The sequence below is a fragment of the Mobula birostris genome, chromosome 14 (assembly GCF_030028105.1).
Source record: "Mobula birostris isolate sMobBir1 chromosome 14, sMobBir1.hap1, whole genome shotgun sequence".
Lineage (NCBI taxonomy): Eukaryota > Metazoa > Chordata > Chondrichthyes > Myliobatiformes > Myliobatidae > Mobula > Mobula birostris.
The window spans coordinates 73,060,208-73,076,729 of record NC_092383.1 but is presented as its reverse complement, the minus strand read 5'-3'; the positions used below and the strand labels follow the sequence as shown (position 1 = coordinate 73,076,729).

At 38.6% G+C, this 16,522-nt stretch overlaps 1 protein-coding gene across 1 annotated transcript in view; it reads left to right on the top strand.

The window, feature by feature from the left end:
• Positions 1-2,215: 2,215 nt before the first annotated feature.
• Positions 2,216-16,522, top strand: part of LOC140209397 (LHFPL tetraspan subfamily member 5 protein-like) — a 123,195-nt gene continuing 108,888 nt past the window's right edge. Inside the window, exon 1 of the mRNA XM_072277648.1 lies at positions 2,216-2,618. Coding sequence (XP_072133749.1) covers positions 2,216-2,618 — 403 coding nt within the window. The remainder of the gene's footprint in view (positions 2,619-16,522) is intronic.

The following is a 16,522-nucleotide window of genomic DNA, read 5'->3' as shown; positions in this document are numbered from 1 at the left end:
CACTGAATTTCAAGGGAAGGTGTTTGGATTCCCTCTTGCTGAGCAACTGCTTTTTTTTCCTCTGGTGACGAATATATTACCTGCCACTTATCAGTGTATGCAGGGATAGTTGTCTTGGTCTGGATGATTGCTGGCATGAGCTGCAGTATTTTATATATTGTAAATGAAACCATACATCTGGCAGTCATCAGGAAACACATTCGCTGCATGCTTAATGATCAAAGGAAGGATATTTATGAAGAAGCTGAAGATAGTTGGGCCAGGAACACTGTCCTGAGGAACTCTATAAGACCATAAGGCATGGAGCAGAATTGGGCCATTTAGCCTATTGAGTCTGCTTCACCATTTCATCATGACTAACATATTATCCCAAGGAACACACACAAGAGGTTGGAGGATCTCAGCAGACCAGGCAGCACCAACGGAAAAGTGTGAACAGTCAATGTCTCAGGCCGAGACCCCCCCATTGAGGACTATTAAAAAAAGATGCAAAGAAAAAAAGATTTTCTCATGATTGTAACATATTATCCCTCTCAACCCCATTCTCCTACCTTCTTCTTATAATCTTTGATGCACTTACTAACCAAAAACTTCTCAAATTGTGCTTTCGATATACTCATTGATATGACATCCCCAGCCATCTGTGGCAATGAATTCCACAGATACACCACTCTCTGGCTAAAGAAATTCTTCCTCATCTCTGTTCTAAAAGGATGTCCTTCTATTCAGAGGCTGTGCCCTCTGGTTCTAGGTTCCCTCACGAGAGGAAACAACCTTGCTCTGTCCACTCTATCTAGAACTTTAGCTATTTGCTGGGGCTGGGGTGATTAATTTCTAACAATCAGAACCATATTCCTTGTTGTAGGTTTGTCTCCAACCATTGCTATAATGCCCATTTGGTGTCCATTGACTTAGGTTTTTCCAGAGCTGTTTGATTCCACATTTGTTCAAATACATCCTTAATATCATAGGCAGTCACTCTTACTTCACCTCTAGAATTCAGGTCTTTGGCCTGAACACTAAGGGGTGAGATTTTGAGTGAAGTGTCCTGATAAAAAAAACAAACTGGATATGAAAAAATAAGCGCCACATGATGACACCATTGAAAGCAGTTCCCATCTCTTTGCTAATGGTTGAGAGGAGAATGAAATGGGCAATATTTCACAAGGTTAGATGACAGTATTGTAATTATACTGCAACAGTTTGGCTAAACATTTGCAAAGAGTTAGTGGTATTTATAACAAGCACAATAAAACCACATATTACTCAGTGGCAAGTTGTTTTAAATTGACACAGTACTTTCTAATATGCAATCATATCAAGACTTGCTCCTCAAATGGAGTTGAGGGAGAAGATGGAGAATCACAAATAGAATTAGTTTAGTTTTTAGGATTCAGTCTTTATACCTGATTTCATATCAACATTGCAACACTGGGCATTTGTGATTGAAAAGTAAAATTGTTATACCCCTATTTACATCTCTACAATATTTACAATATCCTTCAATCCTAATTAAAATATATGAGACTAAAAATCATTTTCCAACATAGTGACAATCGGAATCTATATTCGTGTATTATTTATATGTCACAAATGGTTACCACGAAATTTGCATTTGTCTGCATTATCAACTACCGTTATTTTCTTTGGAGTTTTCAGGCAGATTGTTTCATATGACTATACATCAAACTGCAATATTTTCGTACCTAAAGGACCCGGTAATCAAAATTTAATTATGACCGTTTCACTAACCTAAATAAAGTTTTGATCGACCATTTGTTGATTTACATTTAACTGTCTGTTCACCTGTATCAAATAATAGAGCATGGTCGTTAAGGATTTTCTCAAATCGAATAGTTGCCTTTTTAATAAGGCAGACTTCCCTGACTCTGCCCTGGGAGGCGCATGTGGACGTCAATTTCGCGTCACTCTCAAACTCTTCAGATGAAGCTGTCCACGGTGCTGAAACTCTCGGCTCGCTTAAACCTTTCGCAGTCAGACAATTTTTGACTAAGGCTACGGGATCTGGAACCGAGACAGAAAACGCGGGAGATGACAATAATTAATTGAGTATTGTTCAGAGCCAGCAGTCCGTTTCCTTAGCAACATGACTCAAGACAAAGCCGAGAAAGCATCTTAGGTGACGAATATCACCCGCATCAAAAAGAGAGCAAAGCACGAACTGAAAAAAAAACACGGAAGAATGGGGGACAAAATGCTTCCGGCCCAAGAGGCTGCTAAGATCTATCACACTAATTATGTGAGAAATTCCAGAGCAATTGGTGTTCTTTGGGCGATTTTCACCATTTGTTTTGCCATTATAACTGTGGTCATTTTTATCCAACCCTACTGGATTGGGGACAGCATCAATACTCCCCAAGCTGGCTACTTCGGACTATTTCATTACTGCATCGGGAACGGACTGACCAGGGAGCTAATCTGCAAAGGGAGCGCCCTAGATTTCAGCTCTATTCCTTCAGGAGCTTTCAAAACTGCCATGTTCTTCGTTGGCATCTCCATGCTTCTGATTATCGGCTGCCTCGTCTGCTTCAGTCTCTTTTTCTTTTGTAACTCAGCCACTGTCTATAAAGTCTGCGCATGGATGCAACTTGCCTCAGGTACGTTTCCATCTCTTGCCATGCGGATTGTCGTTCTGTGTTTCCACTATCACTCCCGCGTAATAAGCCTTGTTATAATCCAGCCAGTTATTTCCAATGTTTCGAAGATCCGATCTTGCTTCGGAAATTTCATTTACTTTTGCCACCTCTGCTTGGTTGTTAACAGAGATCTGTATAGTTGGCGATTTTATTTACCATCCTGCCCATTCATCGCATCATTGCATGATAGATTTCTGAACCACCGCATATCCATCGCATGTGTGTTCAAAGTTATTTTGTGTTGTAGAGTTATGGATCCATGGCAGAAGATGATTTGCAATAAGAAGTTCTTAGAAATGCATCATTTATGTTTGTGAAGGAAATCTTCAAAATCTGCCTACAGTTTTAAAGTCACTGGATAACAGCTGTTTTTCCTACTTTAGTTGATCAACAATTAATGTTACATTACTGGTTTGATATTGACCGGCAGCTTGAAGCCTTCAAATTATTACTGTTATTATTTTAACACCAGTTGCTCAATGTTATTAATGACTTTTCCATTAAATATATATTCCAATAGAACTGGTAATAACAAAACTACCATGAACATTTTTGGCCTGTAGTTGAGGTTAATGCGAACCCCTTCTTCAAAATTTATTACATTATTTGAACTTCAGAAGCTCAGATATGCATTTGAAGATCACAAATGCTTTGAATGCTATTATAGTGACAAGTGATGTAGCTACACCTTCATGCCCCCTATCGCTACCCCTTCCTCAAAGCAAAAGTAGAGCCCAATTATTGGAATAATTTTTCACATTTCCTCCATTGGTTGGTAAGTGCATGGTCATACCAGACTTAAGTTCCCATAAAGCAATATTTTTAGTACTTACAGCAACAGGTCACCACCATATCCAATTGCTAATTATGTGAACACATATCAGTGGGAACAACTAATAGATGACTCATTCACTACCTTACTGAAGTCTTGACAATTTACTAGAAAAATTACATATGATAGTAAAAATGTAGACAGTATTTAGTCTCAGAAGACCAAAATATATAGAAAATTCACTATGTAAAATTATAATAAGACTTGAATGGGTTGGAATAGTGAGTGATCAGTATAATATAATACCTAAAATTAAATAATTTGAAGAAAATCATTTTTCTTGAAACTCTGCCTTTAAAATACACACACACATAATCTGAAATTTTACTACATTTTATTTACTATCAAAATTAAGATTTAGTGTTGCAATTATGAGGAGTTTAGGCAGAACAAACAACAAAGAATAAATCTTTAGTGAAATCACATGGGGCTTTATATGAAGTACATACATTCAATCTTTTGGCACGTGAATTGATGAGACAATTGATGAGAGAGATCAATGAGGCAATTGTATCAGAATGCCTCATTTCCCATAATAATTTTGCAGCACCAATATTTAGTAACATTTATCAGGGCTCCGCAAGTGATATGCAGGTATCTTGAGACATGCCTCATAAAGCTGAGCTTTCCCATTCGTAGTTTGAGTGTGCCATTGACTGCACAATGATCTGGGCACATCTTCTACCTGATGGTTCCTTCAGCCTACTTCATCTTTCAAAGCTAACCCAGAACGTATCTGAAAAAAGTGCTAGCAAAATGCAGCTGAACAGTCTTCAACTGTACGGGATTCAGCTGTCACCAGGGAAGTCCTCTTTACTGCGAATAATCACACATGGTGTTCAAATGGCTATCTGAGATTTTTGTATAAACCTCAAGAGTTTTATATAAAAAGAAAACAACTGTGTTGAGTAGTTAGGTAGTATGATCACAGAAACAGCATTATGCATGTCAGTCATGATGAACTAGCATGAAGTTATGATGTCTTTATTATACAATTGTCACAGGTGCTCCTATATTCAAAATACAATGAAAAAACACATAATCAGATGTTAGAGCCATCCATTGCCCCAGGAATAATGCCCGCAATGTACATTCCTTCTTTTAACAGTGGAGGACCATTTCATCATGGCTACCCTACATGATACTTATTCCAGTTTCATTGCCTTAAATGTTAACTGTTTTTCTAATCACAAATGCTTCCTGCGCTGCTGAGTAACTCCACTATTTTCCAGTCTTATCTCTGTTTTTCAACTTCTGTAGTTTAAGTTTCTGTAGTTTAACAATATCTGACCTTGTAGCTTTGCCAGACATTAATTTGTTAAAAATAATGGTTGCGTACAGTGCTCATTTGTGTGAGATATGTCATGAACCCTGTACAAAATGTAAATAAGGTGAATAACATGGTTATTTTTATCACACCGCCATAATGTGTCCTTACCGCTAAGCCCAAGAGAGAGCTGGAATGGCTTGTAGTCATCTCACAGCAAACTGGACCTGCCTAAAGAGAGGATGGGTCATTTGGTGTATCAGCTCTTCAATTTCAAAATGATCAATCTATTTTCTCCTCTCAGCCGGTGCATAAGACTGTAAGAATTCAGAGCAGTTACAATCCATTTGGTTCTTTGAGCTTGCTCTGTCATTCATCAAGACTGATCTTCTACCTCGGTACCTTTGATTTGCCGGTGCCATCCTTTGAATGCAATCAGTGACCAAGCCTCCACAATCCTTCAGAGCAGAGAATTTCAGGGAGATTTTCCACTTCTGGAGTGAAGAAATGACTCCTCTATCCCTGATGGTGCACAACTTATTCTGAGACTCTGCTACCTGGTTCTAGACTGCTCAGCCAGAGGGAAAATTCTCCCAGCATCCTACCTGTTGAGTTTGAAATAAGTTTGAACACTTCAATGAGATTTCTTCTACATTTTTAAATTCTAGAGAATACAGCCTGGTCTATTGAATTAGTCATCCTGTGGGAAATGCACATTCTCAGAACCAGACTAATGAATCTTCCCTGCACCCATTTTGATAAGCATGTCCTTTATTAATGAAGGAGATCAAAAACTGAATACAATGGTCTCGGTGCAAAAGTTCCCATTTAAGTGCAATAATAGAGAGCATCATCCTGTTTGCTATTCTAATGTTTGCTGTTTCTGCTTGATGAATTTCAGTGACCTCTGCCCCAGGTCACTTCAAACTTCAGTATTACTCAAACTCTAAATAGTAAAAATACTCTGTTTTTCTATTTTGTACATCAACGTTAATAACTTCATATTTCCCATTATATTCCATCTGCCACATTTTCACCCACTTATTCGATCCTCTATGCTCCAATGAAGCCTAGAGTCATAGAGTCATAGAGACGTACAGCACAGGAACAGGCCCTTTGGCCCATCTTGGCCATGCCAAACCTATTTAAACTGTCTACTCCCATTGACCCGCACTGGGACCATAGTCCTCTATATCCCTACTATCCATGTACCTATTCAAACTTGTGCTGACCACTTGTGCTGGCAGTTCATTCCAAACTCTCATGACCCTCTTGAGTGAATAAGTTTCCCCTCATGTTCCCTTTAAACTTCTTACCTTTCACCCTGAAGCCATAACCTTTAGCTGTAGTCCCACCCAACCTCTGTATATCTGTACAGCCTCTGTACATTTTCCTCCCTACTCAAAGATAAGATTATAAGCCAATATGGTGTTATGGTCTACTCAAATATCATGTAAATCTTAGATCAAGTATGACATTTCCGTTGGTTAATTTACTGATTAAGTGCTGGAATAGCTGAGACCTGAACAGCAATCCCAGTACTATTCACAGCCTGCCACCCAAAAATACAACATAGAAAGAACACAGAAAAACTACAGCACAATACAGGACCTTCAGCCCACAAAGCTGTACCGAACATATCCATACCATAGAACTACCTAGGCTTACCCATAGCCCTCTATTTTTCTAAGCTCCATGTATCCATCCAGGAGCCTCTTAAAAGACCCTATCATTTCCACCTCCACCACCACTGCTGGCAGCCCATTCCATGCACTCACCACTCTCTGCATAAAATACTTACCCTGACATCTCCTCTGTACCTTCTTCCAAGCACCTTAAAACTAGGTCCTCTCGTGCTAGCCATTTCAGCCCTGGGAAAAAGCCTCTGACTATCCACACAATGTTTTCAATATTTTTATTAGCTTCCACAGAAAGATGCAGAGTAAAAGAAAGTATATATAAAGGTTGAAATAAAACAATTATCAGTTACATTATATCCATTCATAATAACAATCTCATTGCCCCGTATTCATGTAGGTTAGTCAAAGTTATATTGAAATATACTAAATGATCACAAAAAAAAATCTAACCCCTACCAAGTTCGAAGCTGTTTATTAAGGAGGAAAAAAAAGTAAAATACCTTCTCATATAATAAAAATTAATATTAGCCAACATCTAAATTTAAACAATAAATTGAGGGCTTTGAAAGTTTTGAAAATAATTCAGTTTTTATAATATCTGAGGTTATTCTAACATTGTATTTCCAAAAGACTTCCAGATAAGAGCAATTCCAAAGCATATGAAGTAAGTCTCCGTCAGAAGATTTACATCTCTGACAATTAGGAGAGGCGTTGTGATATATTTTGTGCAGTCTATGTGGAGTGTAGTAGGTCCTGTTAAAAATATTAAACTGTATTTGTCGATGTTTAGTTGAAATTAATACAGTTTGAGATATTTGAAGGATATTACACCAATCAGCATCATTGTAATTGCATTTAAGATCTGATTCCCACTTATTTTTAGTATCACCCTTAGTATAGATTGGCAAGTTACTGTTTAAAATAAAACAAATAAATAAATAAATAAATAAGACCCTTTGTAGTGCACAGGGCTTCACTAAGCAAGTGCTTTTCAAACCGGGATTCTATTGGAATTTGTGGATAGCCTGTATAACTGTTAGGGACACCGTGTCTAATCTGAAAATATTTAAATAAATTATGATTTGGTAGATTCAATTTACCAGACTATTTTTGAAAACTGGCAAAGTTAACTTGGCTATAACCACAGATATTATAAAAACCGAAATTTCATTTGATTTGGATTTTGGGAGATCTACAAGGTCTTAATGTGAACTACAATAAAAGATACTTTATATTGCTTGTGGCTGGGAAAAAGTGTATCCTACAAAACTGGAAATCTGAATTTCCTCCTTCAGTCAGGCAGTGGTTAAATGAGTTAACATCCTGTAGTAAACCTGAAGAGATCTTGTATAGTGTGAGGAGGAAACCAGCAACATATGAAAAGATCTGGTGCTCATTTTTGGCCTTATTACCATCATTACACCTCCTCAGTTACTGAATTAGTATGGATACCCGCCTTCCCGTACTTCTACTATCTGCTTAGTGTAGTAATATATACTTCATTAATACACATTAGGACCTCATACCTTACTTGATTGAATTTTATTTTTGCTATTTTTCAATTGTGAATGAGGCAGAAATTTTTACCATACCAGGGTTATGGGTGGGGTGGGGGGAGGGAGTATTTTGTTTTTTGTTTGTTTTTTTTTCTTATGTGTATCTGAAAAATAAAGTATTTTTTGTGCTTCAATAAAAAATATCTATATAAAAAAAAGAAAATAATTCAGAAAGGGTCCCAAAATGTTTGAAAGTCTTGACGAGATTCAGAAATTGAACAACGAATCTTCACTAAATCTAAGTGTGATGTAACATCGCATAACCATTGAGCATGAGTAGGAGGAGAAACATCTTTCCATTTAAACAAAAGCACCTTCCTAGCTATAAGAGAGCTAAAGGCCAAAATGTGTAAATATGATGTCTTCAACTTGATATCTTGTCCTACAACAATACCGAATAGGGCCGTCAGAGGATTGGGCTTAAAATTGACTTTGAAAAGTAAAGAAAAAGTTTGAAAAACTTTTTCCAATATTTTTCAAGACATGGACAAGTCCAAAACATATGAATTAACGAAGCTTCTCAATTATTGCATCTGTCACAGTAGGGAGATATATCCGAATAAAAACAAGATAGTTTATCTTTAGTCATATGGACTCTATGTACCACCTTAAATTGTATGAAGGAATGGCGAGCACATAGCGATGACGTATTAACCAGTTTAAAATTTTCATTCCAAGTTTCCTCAGATATTGATGTCTGTAAGTCTTGTTCCCAGAGATTCTTAACTTTGTCTAAAGGAACATTCCTCGTCTTCAGTAAAATACCATAAATATTAGATATTGAACCATTATAAAAAGGTGTCAAATTAAAAATTACATCTAGTAAGTTCTTATCTAAGCTTATAGGAAATGTGCATTATTGAGATCTTAGAAAGTTTCTAATGTGTAGATATCTAAAAAAATGAGTTTTGGGTAGGTTATATTTAGCTGACAATTGCTCAAATGAAAAAAATTTCCTGCAAGAAACTTATCCCTGACATTTCCTCTGGACCTACTTCCAAGCACCTTAGAATTATGCCCATTGTGCCAGCCATTTCAGCCCTGGGGAAAAGCCTCTGACTATCCACATGATCAATGCCTCTCATTACCTTGTACACTTCTATCAGGTCATCTCTCATCCTCTGTCGTTCCAAGGAGAAAAGGCCGAGTTCACTCAACCTATTCTCATAAGGCATGCTCCTCAATCCAAGCAAAATCTTTGTAAATCTCCTCTGCACCCTTTCTATGCTTCCACGCCCTTCCTGTAGTGAGGTGACCAGAATTGAGAACAGTATCCCAAGTGGGGTCTGACTAGGGTCCTATATAGCTGCAATATTACCTCTCGGCTCTTAAACTCAATCCCACAGTTGATGAAGGCCAATGCAGCGTATGCCTTCTTAACCACAGAGTCAACCAGCATGGCAGCTTTGAGTATCCTATGGACTCGTACCCCAAGATCCCTCTGATCCTCTACACTGCCAAGAGTCTTACCGTTAATGCTATATTCTGCCATCATATTTGACCTACTATAATGAACCATCTCACACTTATCTGGGTTGAACATCCGCCACTTCTCAGCCCAGTTTTGCATCCTATCAGTGTCCCGTTGTAACCTCTGACAGCCCTCCACACTATCCACAACACACCCAACCTTTGTGTCATCAGCAAATTTACTAACCTATCCCTCCTCATCCAGGTCATTTATAAAAATCAGTAAGAGTAGGGGTCCCAGAATAGATCTTTGAGGCACACCACTGGTTACCAAACTCCACGCAGGATATGACCCATCTACAGCCAATCTTTGCCTTCTGTGGGCAAGCCATTTCTGGATCCACAAAGTGATGTCCCCTTGGATCCCATGCCTCCTTACTTTCTCAATAAGCCTTGCATGGGGTATTTTATCAAATGCCTTGCTGAAATCCATATACACTACGTCTACTGCTCTACCCTCATCAATGTGTTTAGTCACATCCTCAAAAATTTCAATCTGGCTCGTAAGGCACGACCTGCCTTTAGCAAAGCCATGCTGACTATTCCTAATCATATATTATGCCTTTCCAAATGTTTATAAATCCTGCCTTTCAGGATCTTCTCCATCAACTTACCAACCACTGAAATAAGACTCACTGGCCTATAGTTTCCTGGGCTATCTCTACTCCCTTTCTTAAATAAGGGAACAACATCCGCAACCCTCCAATCCTCTGGAACCTCTCCCATCCTCATTGATGATGCAAAGGTCATCACCAGAGGCTCAGCAATCTTCTCCCTTGCTTTCCACAGTACCCTGAGGTACATCCTGTCCAGTCCTGGTGACTTATCCAACTTGATGTTTTCCAAAACCTGCAGCACATCCTCTTCCTTAATATCTGTATGCTCAAGTTTTTTAGTCTGCTGCAAGTCATTCCTACAATCGCCAAGATCCTTTTCTGTAGTGAATACTGAAGCAAGATATTCATTAAGTACTTCTGCTATCTCCTCTGGTTCCACACTCACTTTTCCACTGTCACAGTTGATTGGTCCTATTCTCTCACGTCTTATCCTCTTGTTCTTCACATACTTGTAGAATGCCTTGGGGTCTTCCTTAATCCTGTCCACCAAGGCCTTCTCATGGCCCCTTCTGGCTCTCCTAATTTCATTCTTAAAAATAATTTATTTATTTCCACCATTTGTTTTCTGTTTGATAAACAAATCTCAGTATGTTACTGCCAACAGTATGTCACCAGGTGCTCTAATTTAATGATCTACAGTATCTTCTGTATGAGACCTTATCAAAGACAGTGTCAAAATCCAAAAACAAAATATACGATGGTTCCTTCTAATCTTCACTTGTCACGTGCTCAAAGAACTTCAGCAGAAATATTTTGTCATTACATCCTTCATTTCAGCGTATAGCATTTTCTCTACTATTGGTGTTAGATCAACACACCAACAGCTTATTTTTTTTCTTATTGCTCCTTAAATAGTGGGCTCACATTTGCTGTCATCTGATCCACAAAAACTATTCCAGAACCTTTTGACATTTTGAAGACAGTGAAGCGTTCATCGCCTCTTTCCAAAGTCTAGGATGTTAATCATTAGATTCTTGCATTTGATCAACTTTTAGATTGATATTTAGTTAGTAATTTCTTTAACTTCCACTTTTTCATTATGTGTTTGCTCTGTGGAATTCTTGGCAGTTTCTGTGCACCCTCTTCCATGAATACAGACAGAAAGTAGTTGTTTAACTCCGTCAACATGTCCTTATTCTAAATATAAATTCTCTGTTTTCAGTCTGCATTTCATTTGTCACAGCTTGGGCTCTTTGTACAGGTTCTCCTTTAAAAACTACAAACTGACTATTCCAGCATTGTTCTCTTCAGATTTTGAATGTAAGTTACAAGATTTTGTTGCCGCATACCTTACCTTGGCACATCTCTGCCTGTAGTTCATCCTGCATGGTTTCCAATAAAATTTCTGTTGAAGAGTCTCTGACCAGAAATGTCAAGTCTGTTTTTCTTCCCACAGATACAGCAGGCCTGCTGAGTATTTACAGCATTTTCTGTTTTCATCCAAGTCCACATTCACCGGACAGTTTTACCTGTGCCTGCTGCCTCTGCAACCAAAAGTGTAGGTCCTGGTAGTTTCAACGTCACCCACCACTGCTCATTTATTATTGCAAATTAACTTATGACCAACTACCATTTTATTTTAATTTGTTCTTTTCAAATATTCCCTTGTCATGCTGTTGCAACTTATATGTAGCAATATATTCTTCATTCCTGTCTTCTATTCTAATTTCCTTCACTCGTCTGCTTACATTCCTAACCATATATCCCCTTGCTATTGGTTCTCCAATAATAGTAGTAGTTATTCTTAAATAAATGATTGAATATTTTAAAAGAAATTTTATTTGATTAGCTACAGAGAGACAATCAAATCATCAGACTTTATGGTAATGCTATTTAAACATATCTATCGGGTTTTGCTGTATATCGAAAGTTTATGTGTGCAGATTTTATTCCAATAGAATGCAATTTATTATAAATCTGAGCAATCACAATCATAATGGCAATCTCAACATGTATGTATTAATAGTTATTTCTTGCCAAGGCAAATACCCACAATGGCTGTCCAGCTAGTTGCACACACAAGCAATAACATATCATCAGAATTGTTAGCACAATCACATGAATCACATATACGACAGCAGTAAGCAATGTCACCACACTTTACAGGTCACTCACTTGAGAAAGAAAATTCGTTGCCTTTAATGATTATGATAACAAGAAATAAACTATAAAAATAATTTTGCTGATCCGATACAATTCTTGACAAGTATCTTCTTCACAACAGTTCTCAGCACTTTAAATCTGATTGCCCTTAAAAGTCTTATGAATTTGTCTAGCAGTATGTTAGCAAATGAACTTCAATTTTGCTAAGTGTGAAATAGAACATTTCAGAAGAGAGACAAGTAAGTTCAAGTAATTAAATAAAACTGAAATTTACCAAGTAATGTTTATTTATGAAATGAGAGACATAAAGAATTTTGGCAAAACTCATCTCACCTGTCATGTGCAGCTGGATCCTGGACTTCCTGTCAAATCGCCAGCAGGTGGTAAGAGTGGGCTTCCTCATGTCCACCCCTCTGACCCTCAACATGGGAGCCCCTCATGGCTGTGTACTAAGTCCCCTCCTTTACTCCCTGTATACCCATGACTGTGTCACCACCCACAGCTCTAATCTGCTAATTAAATTTGTCGATGACACTACATTGATTGGACTAATCTCAAACAAAAACGAGGTGGCCTGTAGGGAAGAAGTCATCTCTCTGACACAGTGGTGTCAAGAAAACAACCTTTCCCTCAATGTCGCAAAAACAAAGGAGCTGGTTGTGGATTACAGGAGGAATGGAGATGGGCTAACCCCTATTGATGTCAAAGCATCTGAGGTTGAAAGGGTAAACAGCTTTAAGTTCCTCGGCGTCCACATCACCGAGGACCTCACGTGGTCTGTACACACCAGCTCTGTGGTGAAAAAGGCACAACAGCAACTCTTTCACCTCAGACAGTTGAGGAAGTTTGGTATGGGTCTCCAAATCCTAAGAACTTTCTACAGGGGCACAATTGAGAGCATCCTGACTGGCTGCATCACTGCCTGGTATGGGAACTGTACCTCCCTTAATCGCAGGACTCTGCAGAGAGTGGTGCGGACAGCCCAGCGCATCTGTAGTTGTGAACTTCCCATGATTCAGGACATTTACAAAGACAGATGTAAGAAAAGGGCCCAAAGGATCATCGGGGACCTGAGTAACCCCAACCAGAAACTATTCCAGCTGCTATGATCTGGGAAACGTTACTGCAGCATAAAAGCCAGGACCACAGGCTCCGGAACAGCTCCTTCCATCAGGCCATCAGACTGATCTGAGTGCATTTCTATGTTGTATTGACTGTTCTATTTATTATAAATTATTATAAATTACTATGGTTGCACATTGCACATTAGATGGAGACATAATGTAAAGACTCCTCATGTACATGAAAGACATAAGAAATGAAGTCAATTCAATTCATTTCTAATGTTCTTTTGATCCTTGCTCAAACTGACATATGTATGATTCTACACACGCCAAGGTGATTAACTCAATCTCCTCAGTTCAATGGGAAACCAAGTATGGACAATAAGTGCCAGCTTTGTCAGCAACATTCACATCTTGTGAGCAAGTAAATAAAACAATGCATTTCCTTGGAAAAGAATGATTACATTTAATCTACAAGAGCACATACACTGTAGGCTTAAGTATAATATGGAGTGGACAACCCCATCTGTCAGGATCAATTGCTCATTTCCATGTCCAATCACAAGTTTAAATTGATTTTGGAGTTTATTGGTTGAAGCAAGGTGAGAACAAAAAAAAAGACTGAGGAGAACCCAGAGAAAAACACTCCAATAATTACTAATGCTTTCTTCCTTCTGCAAACATGTGGTTAGAGTTTAACGAGAAGAGGGAAGGCTTGTACTTAGGAGTGACCTTAGAGAATAATTTGACCAATGGTTTTTGCATGTCTAATTTATCTCCTATTCTGATCTACCAGAACTACAAAGTCTGCATGAATGAAGAGACCCAGAGCGTTGCATCAAATTATGTTAGTCTGGTAGTACAAGTGCCGCTTGAGACTGACAAAGTTAACACCTTCATCACCTGCATTCTCCCTGGTTCCTAAAAAACTTTTCTATAATCATTTACATGATCTCCAATGCCAGTCAAACACAAATAGATAAGATAGATGCTGCTGGCTATTTGCCAGGGCAATCTTTCACGTGCACTTTTCTGTTGTTGAGGCCAATCATGAGTGAGTGTTTGATTTTGTGGATTTGCACGTCTTTCCATAAGTGCAGGGTGTCATCAGCTAGACATCCAGGAACACTCATCAATGGCATAGACTCCATTTATGCAATGTGAGTTGTAAATAGATGGATGCATAGATGTGTGTAAGATTTTTCAGAAGCCACTGTGATGAATTTTGCTAACAAAGCGACTTTCTGTCTGGCTTCTCCAAGACAATGGGTATCCAGTTTTGATTTGTTTACCCCATATATTTCCTTATGACATAGAAGGTCATTTTGGACTGATGGGCCTTTGCTGGCTTACAGAGCAATCCTATTTCCCAGTAATTTTCCTTGTGATCTATTGTTGCTTATGGGATGAGCTGATGGAAAGGTGGAAGAATAAAATAGGATTGCTGTAAATGGGTGATTGGATGACAAAGAATTCGGGACCAAATGGCTTGTTTCGGTGTTGTATGAATTAATAATTACTCCCATATTCTACCACTCATCTATACAAAAGAGGCAAATACCATAATCAATTAACCTACCAAAATAAAATTAAATGTGAGTTTTGCTTTACATAGTTGAGGAACTGAACCAGCAAAGAATAGGAGAATTCTAATACGACATAGTCATAGTCATAGTCATACTTTATTGATCCAGAGGGAAATTGGTTTTCGTTACAGCTGCACCATAAATAATTAAATAGTAATAAAACCATAAATAATTAAATAGTAATATGTAAATTATGCCAGTAAATTATGAAATAAATCTCGCACCAGCCTATTGGCTCAGGGTGTCTGACCCTCCAAGGGAGGAGTTGTAAAGTTTGATGGCCACAGACAGGAATGACCTCCTATGACGCTTTGTGTTGCATCCCGGTGGAATGAGTCTCTGGCTGAATGTACTCCTGTGCCCACCCAGTACATTATGTAGTGGATGGGAGACATTGTCCAACTTGGACAGCATCCTCTTTTCAGACACCACCGTCAGAGAGTCCAGTTCCATCCCCACAACATCACTGGCTTTACAAATGAGTTTGTTGATTCTGTTGGTGTCTGCTACCCTCAGCCTGCTGCCCCAGCACACAACAGCAAACATGATAGCACTGGCCACCACAGACTCGTAGAACATCCTCAGCATCGTCCGACAGATGTTAAAGGATCTCAGTCTCCTCAGGAAATAGAGGCTGCTCTGACCCTTCTTAAAGGCAGCCTCAGTGTTCTTTGACTAGTCCAGTTTGTTGTCAATTCATATCCCCAGGTATTTGTAATCCTCCACCATGTCCACACTGACCCCCTGGATGGAAACAGGGGTCACCAGTGCCTTAGCCCTCCTCCGGTCTACCACCAGCTCTTCAGTCTTTTTCACATTAAGCTGCAGATAATTCTGCTCACACCATGTGACAAAATTTCCTACCGTAGCCCTGTACTCAGCCTCATCTCCCTTGCTCATGCATCCAGCTATGGCAGATTCATCAGAAAACTTCTGAAGACGACAAGACTCTGTGCAGTAGTTGAAGTCCGAGGTGTAAATGGTGAAGAGAAAAGGAGACAAGACAGTCCCCTGTGGAGCCCCAGTGTTGCTGATCACTCTGATCATAATTGAGCAAGTTAGCAAATCCAGTATCAAATTGGTTATTTTGATTAAAAGATACAAAATGCTGGAGGAACTCAGTAGGTCTGGCAGGCCTGGTAGCATTTAAAGAGGGAAATAACAATTGATGTTTCAGTCCCAGATTCTTCTTTGGGACCAAAATGTTGACTGTTTGTTCCCTTCTATAGATGCTGTCCGATTTGCTGAGTTTCTCCAGCAGTTTGTATGTGTTGCTCAAGATCTCCAGCATCTGCAGAATATATTTTGTGGTAATGGATATTTGGAGTGGGGTATTACTTTATTCACTGGAGTTAAAATTGACTCATTCAGGTTCTCATCAGAATCATGGTCACAATTGACGAGGAAGAAAGAAATCATACTGGTAGCGCAACAACTAATAGTCACCATACGTCTACTTCTGGATTTTATGTGCTCCACTGGACATCTAATGGCTTGGCAGATTGAATTTGAGGTCTGAGTCTAACAATGATAAAGGAAGACAGATTTGATAACACTGATATCATGGTAGATTTAATGATTAGTGTAGGCAAGTCAATCCACAGAGAGCAAGCAAAGAACCTAGGTCCATGAGAAAATTAAAAAGTAGAGAAATGTTAAACTTGTGTGAACCTTGGTACATTATAATCTGCTGTAGTTTCTATGTTATGTTAAAATGACAAATGACTAGA